The 12,251-nt window shown below is 33.5% G+C and overlaps 1 protein-coding gene across 3 annotated transcripts in view; it reads left to right on the top strand.

The window, feature by feature from the left end:
* CCDC18 (coiled-coil domain containing 18) overlaps positions 1–12,251 on the top strand; it is a 136,361-nt gene that overhangs the window by 38,828 nt on the left and 85,282 nt on the right. For 2 of the 3 annotated variants that reach the window (XM_032423517.1, XM_032423525.1), the window contains 5 exons: positions 950–1,173; positions 2,305–2,415; positions 2,883–3,014; positions 9,170–9,304; positions 9,694–9,771. In XM_032423517.1, coding sequence (XP_032279408.1) covers positions 950–1,173; positions 2,305–2,415; positions 2,883–3,014; positions 9,170–9,304; positions 9,694–9,771 — 680 coding nt within the window. The remainder of the gene's footprint in view (positions 1–949; positions 1,174–2,304; positions 2,416–2,882; positions 3,015–9,169; positions 9,305–9,693; positions 9,772–12,251) is intronic. The other variant, XM_032423527.1, reaches the window with a different exon arrangement.

Here is a 12,251-nt window from a genome sequence, read left to right as displayed (position 1 = left end):
TCAAAGAGTATAGAGCTAATGATAAATAGATAGCCTAGAAAGTGAAATATTAGGGATATGGAGAACTGATAGGAAATGGCTACTTAAGTAACCCTTGAAGGCATAGTACATCTCTACATATTTCCATACCTGTGTGCTTATGCAATCATATACATTATGCCTCTTTAAGGCACTCCTGAAAGCTCACTTTTAGGTGGGAGTAAGTTTATATGTTTGTAGTGGAGAAAGGATGTGTTTGAACAACTATCTTTGATAACCCTTAGTAGTTCAAAAAGCATCACTGAATTCTCATGAGCTAGTTTAGACTAGGAAGGATTCGTCTTCAGCTTTTGAACTTGCATCTGTATACAATATATGAAAATATTCTTTTTTTAGAAAGATTATTTGAGAGAGAGAGAACGAGAGAGAGAAAACACAAGTGGGGGGGGGGGGGTAAGAAGGGAGAGGGAGAAGCAGACTCCGCTGCTGAGCAGGGAGCCTGATGCAGGGCTCAATCCCAGGACCCTGAGATCATGACCTGAGCCGAAGGCAGAGCCACCCAGGTGCCCCTACATCAAAATATTAATGATGCCAAGTTATCCAGAGAAATTTTATGGTCAACTTCAGTTTAAGGAAACAGGACAACTTTTTTTTTAAACAGTGATTTTTTTTTTTACAATGTTTTCTATCCAAAAAATTTTATAGTGAGAGAAGGGCTCTTTCTGGTGTGAAGGAATAGTCTAGAAAAGTGAATGATTCAGAAGATTTTATTCCTACTTTGTTATGTACTTAATTATAGAAAGTACCTTACCATGTTCCTTCATTATATTTTCCTTAACGTATGTCTTTCTCCATTCCCTTTAGTATTCTTCAGATGAGAAATTAAACTTTATGATTAAAACTTTCAACATTGAATAGGTTTTTATTCTTTAAGTTTTATACAGAACAATTTTCCTTTTATGTTTGTTAGCAGAAAGAATAAAAGACCAAAATCAACATACTGTGAATAAGCAATATGAAAGAGAAAGGCAGAGACTTGCTTCTGGAATAGAAGAACTACGTGCTAAGTTGATGGAAATAGAAGCTGAGAATTCTGATTTGAAGGTTAACATGGCCCACAGAACTAGTCAGTTTCAGCTGATACAAGAGGAGCTGCTGGAGAAAGCTTCAAACTCTAGCAAACTGGAAAGTGAAGTAAGCTTGAATTAGCTGTTTATATGTACTAACTTTGGAGACAAGAAAAAAGGCACTATAGTTGTGTAAAAGTTGTATGTGTAAGTCCAGATTTATACATCAGTTATAAATTCTTTTAAAATTATATTTGGAAACCTTTGGGTTTTAACCTATGTTAAAAGTAAGAAATTACTCTCTAGTGGCTAACAGGTCTCAAATATGGTGGACCTTCTAATGTATTGCAGTCTATTATTTCTTCCAAGTATAAGTTAATATGGCTAATACACATTTACAAGTCAAGAATCTGGATTATGTAATTGGAAGAAAAGGAGTGATAATAGAGGATTTTGAATGTTAGCTAACAGCAGAACTGGCTGGGAAGCCTGTTAAACATGTAGATTTCTGGGTACTGTTCTAATGATTCTGATCCAGTAGGTATGGAGTCATGCTCAGAAATCTGCATTTGTGAACAACTGCATGTGATTATGATGCAGATATGCTTGGATTACATTTTGAAAAGTGCATAATGTGTGTTTTGTGAGTATTTGATCTTCATTTCTATTGAGGGTAGAATAAGGATGCCTTTTTAGGTAATTATAGACCAGGACCACATGTGTATATGTTATACTCACTTTAAAACTGAGGCTGATGCTGTCTGTAGGAGTACTTTTAAAAGGTCTGATTTCTCATTTTAAAATCTGTAGCCTACACCAAGGAAAAACTTATATTATGTAAGTAATGGAAAAGGAGATTTAGTCAGTCTAAATCTAAATTATAGCCATCAGCTTAGTTAGAAAATTATCTAGTACTGAGATTAATAACTTTTCAAATTACAAAATTATTACAATCTTGTTGAAAATACAGAAAGGACAAAGAAGAAAATAAACCATTGATAATTCCACCACCAGAAATAGCTACTGTTAACATTTTATTATACTAGTTTCAGTCTTTAACAGCTACTTTGGAGAAATGGGTTAGGATGCAATCATATTTGGACATAGGGGTCAGAATTAAACTACTTATGTATTACATAGATGGAACAATCTGTCATATACCTGGCCTTCCCTTCACTATTTTTCTTCTAAATTGTCACTTATCTTTAAAAGTAATTTTTTAAAAAATAATTTTTTATTTCTTTCAATATGTTTTCAGATGACAAAGAAATGTTCTCAACTTTTAACTCTCGAGAAACAGCTAGAAGAAAAAATAGTTGCTTATTCCTCTATTGCTGCAAAAAATGCAGAACTAGAGCAGGAGCTTATGGTAAAAATTACTGTTTGGCTACAAATTCACTGTGACTTTAAGGCACTTGATTTGTGACAGCGTGTTTGTTTTAGTATCATTGTTGTACAGTATACCGAATAGGAAAATATAAATTCTACTAAACTTTTCTGATGATTCATTTTTTTGCTTCTATATTTTTAAGTTTATAGGCTTATATGGCAAGTTGTTATCTGCAATTTCTGATTTTTATTCTAGTAGAATTGAAGGAAATAGTATACTTCTTTGATAGGCTTTTCAGTATTTTAAAATAGTTAAATCTTTCATTTTGATGCGGTTTTTTAAAATAACCATTTTGTCTCTTCAATAAATGTTTATTTTTGAAGTTTTACATATTACCTACTGTGATTCTTCAAAGAATAGAGTATGACAAATTTAATGCTTCACTTATGTATTTATGTAAAACTAGTTCTCAATTATATTCTTTTAAAGTCTTTTTGTATTTCTAGGAAAAGAATGAAAAGATAAGAAGTCTAGAAACCAATATCAATACAGAACATGAGAAAATTTGTTTAGCTTTTGAAAAGGCTAAGAAAATTCATCTTGAACAGCATAAAGAAATGGAAAAGCAGATTGAAAGAGTAAGATATTATGTTTTTCTTTTTGGTGGCTGAATAATACTCTACCGGGTGTGTGTGTGTGTGTGTGTGTGTGTGTGTGTGTGTGTGTGTGTGTATAAAAATAAGAGCTTGAAATATAGAGCAATAACATTATTCAGTCTGAGCAACAGAGAGAAAAAAAAATTTGGAAAAAGAACAGAGCCTAAGGGATGTGTGGGATAATATCAGAACTGAAACTCTATACCCATTAAACAATACCTCCCATTATGCCCTCCCCCCATCCCCTAGCTACCATCATTCTACTTTCTTCTGTCCCAGTGATTTTGACTACCCTAAGTACCTCATGTAAGTGGAATCATACAGTATTTGTCTTTTTGTGACTGGCTTAATTCACTTAGCATAATGTCCTTGAGGTTCATCCATGTTGTGGCATATTGCAGAATTTACTTCTTTTATAAGAATGAATATTCTCTTGTCTGTATATACCACATTTTGCTTATCCATTTATCTATCAATGGACACTGATTGCTCTGGCCAGAACTTCTAGTACTATGTTGAATAGAAGTGAAAGGGGGCATCCTTGTTTTGTTCCTGATCTTAGAGGAAAAGCTTTCAGTCTTTCACCATTTTCAGTATGATGTTAGCTGTAGGTTTTCCATATATGGCTTTTATTATGTTAAGGTAGTTTTATTTTATTCCTAGTTTGTTGAGTGTTTTTATCATGAAAGGGTGTTGAGTTTTGTCAACTTTTCTGCATCAATTGAGATGATCATATGTTTTTTTTTTTCTTCATTCTGTTGATATGGCGTATTATATTGATTGAGTTTTACATGTTGAACCACCCTTGCATTCCAGGAATAAATCCCACTTGGTCATAGTGTATAATCCTTTTACCATGCTGCTGAATTTGGATTATTAGTATTATATTGATTTTGGCTTTAATGTTCATAAGGGATATTGATCTGTAGTTTTCCATTAGTGTTTTTGTCTGGTTTTAGTATCGGGTTAAAACTGGTCTCAGAATTAGTTAAGAAGTGTTCTCTTGGGGCTCCTGGGTGGCTCATTCATTAAGCATCTGCGTTTGGCTCAGGTCATGATCCCAGGGTCCCGGAATCCAGCCCCGCATCGGGCTCCCTGCTCAGCAGGAAGCCTGCTTCTCCCTCTCCCGCTCCCCCTACTTGTGTTCCCTCTCTCACTGTGTCTCTCTCGGTCAAATAAATAAATAAAATCTTAAAAAAAAAAAAGAAGTGTTCTCTCAACTTTTTTGGAGAAGTTTGAGAAAGATTGGTATTCTTTTTTTCTTTTTTTTTAGATTTTATTTGAGAGAGGGAGAGAGTGTGGGGGGAGGGGCAGAGGGAGTGAATCTCAAGCAGACTCTGTGTTGAGCGCAGAACCTGATGTGTTGCTTGATCCCATGACCCATGAGATCATGACCTGAGCAGAAATCATGATTCGGACGCTCAACTGACCCAGGCACCCCTAAACATTGGTATTCTTTAAATGTTTGATAGAATTCACTAGTGAAGCTATCAGGTTCAGGGCTTTTCTTTGTTGGGAGCTTTTTTTTTTTTTTTAATTTTTTTATTATGTTAAGCCCCATACATTACATCATTAGTTTTAGATGTAGTGTTCCATGATTCATTGTTTGTGCATAACACCCAGTGTTCCATGTAGAACGTACCCTCTTTAATACCCATCACCAGGCTAACCCATCCTCCCAACCCCCTCCCCTCTAGAACCCTCAGTTTGTTTTTCAGAGTTGTTGGGAGCTTTTTGATTACTGATTTAACTTCTTACTAGTTTTAGGTCATTCAGATGATCTATTTCTTCATTATATAGTCTTTGTAGGTTTTGTATTTCTAGGAATTTGTCCATTTCATTTAGATTATTCAATTTGTGGGCATACAATTATTCATTATACTCTTACGATCTTTTTTGTTTCTGTATAATTGGCAGTACTATCCCCACTTTCATTTCTGATTTTGTTAATTTGCGTTCTCTGTTTTTTTAATCTATTCAGCTAAAGATTTGTCACTTTTGTTTATTTTTTCTAAGAGCTAACTTTTCATTTCATTGATTTACTTTATTGTTTTCTGTTCTCCATTTTGTTGATTTTTACTGTAATCTTTATTATTTCCTTCCCTCAACTAGCTTTGGGTTTAGTTTGTTCTTCTTTTTCTAGTTCCTTATGTTTTGAAGTTAAATTATTGACTTGAGATCTTTTTTGTTTTTTAATGTAAGCATTTATAGCTGTAAATTACCCCTTAGCCCCACTTTGGCTGTGTCTCTTAAGTTTTGGTAAGTGGTGTTTTTGTTTTCATTTGTCTCCTAATTATCTTCTAATTTCCCTTGTGAATTCTTCTTTGATTCAATGATTGTTTAAAAATCTGTTGTTTAATTAATGCCACAATCTTATGAATTTTTTAATTTTCCTTTCATTATTCATTTCTAATTTCATCTGGTTGTGGTTGGAGAAGATACTTTGAATGATATCTGTCCTTTTAAATTTGTTGAGACTTCAGTTTGTGGCCTAACATGGTCTATCCTGCAAAATGTCCCCTTCACACTTGAGAAGAATGTGTATTTTGTTGTTGGGTAGAGTGTTCTGTATATGTCTATCAGATCTAGTTGACTTATTCTGTTAAGTCCTCTGTTTCCTTACTTATATTCTGCCTAGTCTTCTGTCCATTATTATGAATGGGGTATTGAAGTTTCCAACTATTTTTGTAGAACTACTTTTCCCTTCAGTTCTGTCAGTTTTTGCCTCATATATTTTGATGGTCTGTCATTACATGAGTAAACTTCATAATTATTATATCTCGCTACTATTTTGAACCTTATAGTAAATAATGTCCTTCTTTGTCTCTTAAAACCTTTTTTGATATAAAGTGTTTTATCTGATATTTGTGTAGGTACCCCTGCTCTCTTTTGGTTACTTATTTGCATGGAATATCTTTTTATATCCTTTCACTTTTAACACGCTTGTGTCTTTGGATCTCAAGTGAGTCTCTTGTAGACAGCATGTACAGTTGACCCTTGAACAACATGGGTCCACTTATTTGTGGATTTTTTACAACAGTACTGTAAATATATCTTCTCTTATGATTTTATTAATATTTTTTCTCTAGCTTACTTTATTGTAAGAATATGATACATGTAAGATACAAAATATGTGTTAATCAACTGTTTATGTTATTGGTAAGGCTTTGGTCAGCAATAGGCTATTAGTAGTTCAGTTTCTGTGGAGTCAAAAGTTATACAGATTTTCAACTGCACATGGGGTCAGCCACCTTAACCTCTGCATTGTTCAAGGGTCAACTGTAGTTGGATCATGTGTTTTTATCTTCTGCCAGTCTCTATCTTTTGATTGGAGAGTTTAATCCATTTATATTTAAAGTAAATACTGATAGAGACTGTCTTTTTGTCATGATGCTGTTTGTTTTCTATATGCCTTACAGCTTTTTTGTCCCTCCTTTCCTACATTACTGTCTTCTTTTGAATTCAGGTTTTGGTTTTTTTTGTAGTGAAATTTTGAAATTCTTTTCTTGTTTCCATTCTCTTTTGTGAATATTGTATTGTTATTTTTTGTGTGGTTGTCATGGGTATTACATTTAACATTCTAAAGTTTTATTATTCTTTTTTTTTTTTTTAAAGATTTTATTTATTTATTTGACAGAGAGAGAGAGAGCAAGAGAGGGAACACAAGCAGGGGGAGTGGGAGAGGGAGAAGCAGGCTTCCCGCCGAGCAGAGAGCCCGGTGTGGGGCTTGATCCCAGGACCCTGGGATCATGACCCGAGCCGAAGGCAGATGCTTAACGACTGAACCACCCAGGCACCCCTAAAGTTTTATTATTCTAATTTGAATTTGTACCAGCCTAACTTCAGTAATATACAAAAATTGTGTCCTTTTACAGCTCCATTTTTACTCCTTTCTAATGTTAATGTCACAAAATTATTTCTTTATACCTTGTGTGCCCTAAAACATAAGCTAATAATTCGTTCAAATGTATTAGTCTCTCAAACTATTTAGAAAAGAAGACTTGGAATTACAAACCAAATTTATACTAATAAATTACACTAACTGGTTTTTTCTTCATTAAATATATTAAATCCTATAGAAAACAAAAAGTGTAATTATAAACCATCGTTAGAATAATACTAGCTTTTATAATTATCCTTGCTGTTATCTTTGAGAGTTTTAATACTCCATATGGCTTTGAATTATTGTCTAGTGTCCTTTCATTTTGCTTTGTAGAACTCCCTTGAGCATTTCTGGTGGGGCATATCTGGTGGTCACAACCCCCTCAGCATTTATTGATCTGGGAATGTCTTAATTTCTGCCTCACTTTGGAAGGACAGTTTTGCCAGATAGTAGGATTCTTGGTGGACATTTTTTTCTTTTCAGTAAATCAACACATTTGTCTTTTGGCTTCCAAAGTATCTGATGAGAATCTGCTTGTAATATTATTGTGGATCCTTGTATGTGATTACTCATTTATCTCTTGCTGATTTCTCTGTCTTTTGAAATTTTTGATTATATGTGTGTCTTCGTGTGATTCCTTTTTGAGTTCATCTTTCTTGGAGTTGAGATTCTTGGATGTTTATTTCCGTGTCTTTCATTAAATTTAGACATTTTCTTGGGACTCAAACTCATGACCCTGAGATCAGGAGTTGCATGCTTTTCCAACTGAGCCAGCCAGGTGCCCCAAATTTAGACATTTTCAATCATTATTTCTTCAGATATTCTCAGTGTCCCTTTTTCCCTCTCCTCTCCTCCCATGATCTGCGTTTTGGTCTGCTGGATGGTGTCCAACAGGTCTTTTAGGCTCTGTTCACTTTTCTTCCAACTTTATTTGTTCTGTTCCTCTAATTTGTTATTTGATTATTTTCATTTGAGTGTTTTCAGAGTTACTTAGTTTTAATATTTTCTAGTTAACCTTGTTCTGTCATATTTTTATTATATATGTATGTGTGTGTTATATATATCATAAAGTTTTGCACATTTGTATGTAATATGCACATATATGCATATACACATATCAGTAATTTCCTATTTTGTCTTCACAAAGGTATTTTGAAATTTTGATAACACCAATTATTGTTGAAGTTGTGGGAATGAGAATCTTATACATTTCTAATATAAGCATAAATTTTGATGCACTTTGAAGAGAAATACCTAATGAAATTGGAAATGTGCATATCCTACAAACAGAAAGTCCACTTCTAGGTGATCTATTCTAAAGAAACTCTAACACATAAAGAGACGTGCACACAGGATGTATTGTAACATTGTTGTGATGGTGAAAAATAGAATATTAAACTGTTCTTGAGTAGAAGAGAAGACAACTGTAATTTGTTGTTACAATGGAATACTGTACTGTTAGAAAAAACAATGAACTAGATCTACATATGGTTACATGGATAAATATCCAGGGATAAATATCTAAAACAATATTGAGTAAAAAAACCAAGTCGCTAAAACTTGCAGATGTTTTGATATTGTCTGTGTAAAATTTAAAACAAAAATACATTACATATTATTCATAGATCCACATATGTAGTAAACACAAAAAACGTGTGAGAAACATACCAGAGAATGATGCAGACCAATTTCAGCATAGTACATTTGACCTTTGAACAACTTAGGGGTTAGGGGCACAGTCCCCCTGCACAGTTGAAAATTCTCATGTAACTTTTGACTCCCCCAAAACTGAACAGCCTACTCATGACCAGAAGCTTTGCTGATAACAAAACAGTCAGCTAATACATATTTTATATGTTACATGTATCGTATAGTGTATTCTTACAATAAATCCCGAGAAAAGAAAATGTGATTAAGAAAATCATAACGAAGAGAAAAAATACATTTACAGTACCGTACTGTAAAAAATCCTCATATAAGTGGACCTGTGCAATTCAAACCTGTGTTGGTCAAGGGTCAGCTGTATTGATGAGGGAGGAAATCAACTGTATTGGTGAGAGGTAAGACCTGGCCATGTGATTTCATTTCTTCTCTCAAGGGAGAGAAACTGAAGGAAATTTGGCAAAATGAAAAATCTATGTAATTTCAATAGTAATTTAACGTGGGGGTATTACATTCTTTTCTGTATATTTAACATGTTTCATGATTTTTTTAAAATTATATGCAAGTTAATAAATCATGTTTTTATGTTTAGCTTGAGTCTCAACTAGAGAAAAAAGACCAACAGTTTAAAGAACAAGAAAAGACTATGTCCATTTTGCAGCAAGATATAATATGTAAACAACATCATCTTGAATCACTAGACAGACTCCTGACGGAAAGCAAAGGGGTAAAATCATCTTTGTGAAAGTGTTTATTTTATCTATTTATTCATTTTTAAAAAAGATTTTATTTATTCATTTGAGAGAGACAGAGATAGCAACAGAGAGCACAAGCGGGGTGGGAGTGGGAGAAGCAGACTCCCGCTGAGCAGGGAGCCCGATGCAGGGCTCGATCCCAGGACCCCAGGATCATGACCTGAGCCAAAGGCAGACATTTAACTGACTGAGCCACCCAGGCGCCCCTGAAAGTGCTGTTTAACAGCTGACTAATACTTACGTTTCTATAACCTACCTTTAATTCTAATTAAATCAGTTGCTTAACAGCCTATTAGTAATGCTAAAATTAAAATATTTATACATGTACTCATATTTTTGCTACCAATCTGTGTGTTTTCAGGAGATGGAAAAGGAAAACATGAAGAAAGATGAAGCTTTGAGAACATTACAGAACCAAGTATCTGAAGAAACAATCAAGGCTAGTATGCTAATTTTTTAAAACTTTTTTTTTAATAGAGACATTCTGTAGCTTTTATACTTTTCTCTATAAATTATAAAAATTATTTAGATAAAAACTCATAGGTAAAGATTTTACCTGAGTCAGTGAACTTAGTTTCTGTAAGTATTTTTTCTTCATTGTGAATTATAATCTTAATTATTTGATTGTTGATAATCTGGTTTGTGGATTGTCTAACCTTTTTTTTTTTTTTGCCTTAAGAAAGGCTTCTTTTTTAACAAAAAATGTTTTTTTAATTGTAGCTACTTATTAACATTACCAGTAAAGAATTAACAGAGGAAGTGAAAGGAGATGAATCTACAAGCAGTCGAATTTTACTTCTTTTTACCAGTTCTGCTATAAGATTAATTAGGGGAGAAAATCAGAATTTTCAGATAAAATACAAAAATACTTTTGTTTTATGGCTACTCTGTCTTCATGGTTAAAAGAATGGGTTTTGGAGCTAAGTTGACTTGAGGTTCAGTTCTGATTTCAGAGTGCTTACTAGTTAACTTTAACCCTGGCTAGGTTATTTTAAGTCTCTGAACTTTTTTTCATCAGTAAAATACAGATAACAATACTCTAGAGGAGGGTCAGTATGAGGAGGAGATGAAATGAGGTACCTATAATGCTTAGCACATACTCAGTTACTCAAAGTTTCATAAGTACTTACTATATATTCGATATTTCTCCTTTGCATTTTTAGTGTTAAAAATAGGTAACAGCATGTTTATTCTGTCATATATGGCTTGAATATAAGGAATATGTTAATTCAGTGTTATTTTTGCCTAGTACTCTGTTTTTAATCCATTTTATTACCAAGTATGCCCATGTAAACACAATTATGTTTATCCATAACTTTCATATAGTATTCCCCAAAACTTTTAACATTTAATGCCATGTCAATTCATTTCCTCATGTAACAATAACCTCTAAGATCATTAACATGAAAAAATCATTATAAAAGTTGTAGGCATGAAATAATTTCATTAAATAAAATCTATATTGCCACTTACCTCCTGTTTTTTATTAAACTGCCTAACACATCTAGTAGTTTATTTCCATATGTTAATAACCAGATATTAAAATCAGTAAGAGAAGAAATTATGTTACTGGGTTTTATTCCCTTAATGGCTTTAGGTTTGATGTTATTGGGGCAAACACCAAAATGAGGAAGAAATATAGAAACAACATTCCTATGACTCAAGCTATACCAAACCTAACATACGGGATATTTGTAGCAACAAAATTGAAGTTTGAAACGTAGTTTCTTCCTGATATGTCATTACCACCTTCCCCTCTTGACTTTGGCTATGTCCCTCTACGTAGGTACCTCTATTTGTTCTTTGCATAAAAAAATAATGAATTTTTTTAAAGTAACCAGTCAAAGAATATATTCTTAAAATTGATAAATTCTTGGAAAATGCAGTCAATTCAACCATTAACAAAGGAGATACAAATATAATTAAGAATGAAATCACAAAAATTCTGAATTTTCTATCTGCAGGAGAATTATAAGAATCAATTTAAAGTTATATCATTTATGAAAGTATGATTAATGAGAACCAGAAGATTGATGGGAAATTCTGAACAGGAATAAGAAACCAATAAATTAAAGCAATTATATTACGTGTTGTTAAATAGAATATTGAGAAGGTGCCTGTTAGATTTAGAGATTTTGTTTACTTACTTTCTTTTGTTTTGCTTTTATATTCGACTCTGGATTTTTTTTCTTTTCCCAAAGAAAGTCATAAGTAGAAAAAAGTAACAACAAAAAAGAACTTAGCTGCTTTTGTTGAAAATAGGTAGACTAGAGCCCATACTTGGTTACCCCCAGACTGTACTCCTGAGGAAGTTCTTTGGTTCAACAAAGCAGTGTCTTTGTTTTCATTTCATTCATTTATGTCCATATATATACGTGTGTATTTATAGGTGGTTTGTATGAGGTGAATGATGCTTATCCATATGAGATTTAGACTCTCAAACTCCTGTTCAAATAATGAATCCAACAGAGTAGTAAATGTTTGGGGTTTTATTCTTTTTCAAATTGATTTATTAATTTTAATTAAATTTTATTTTGAGGGGTGCCTGGGTGGCTCAGTCGTTAAGCGTCTGCCTTCAGCTCAGGTCATGATCCCAGGGTCCTGGGATCGAGCCCCACATGGGGCTCCCTGCTCCGCGGGAAGCCTGCTTCTCCCTCTCCCACTCCCCCTGCTTGTGGTCCCTCTCTTGCTGTGTCTCTATTAAAAAAAAAAAAATCTTTAAATTTTATTTTGAAAAATTCCAAACCTGCAGAAAAACGGAAAGAATAGTACAAAGAACATTTGTGAACCCTCTGCCTCGATTTACTGTCTGTTAAACTCTAGCTACATTCATTTCATCTCTCCCTACACACACATACCCACTTGTGCACGCACCCACCCAATCTCATAACGTACACATTTCCTTTTTGCCAGACCACC

Source organism: Phoca vitulina, unplaced genomic scaffold (assembly GCF_004348235.1).
Source record: "Phoca vitulina isolate PV1807 unplaced genomic scaffold, GSC_HSeal_1.0 scaffold2, whole genome shotgun sequence".
NCBI lineage: Eukaryota > Metazoa > Chordata > Mammalia > Carnivora > Phocidae > Phoca > Phoca vitulina.
This window is presented reverse-complemented; position numbering and strand designations above follow the sequence as displayed.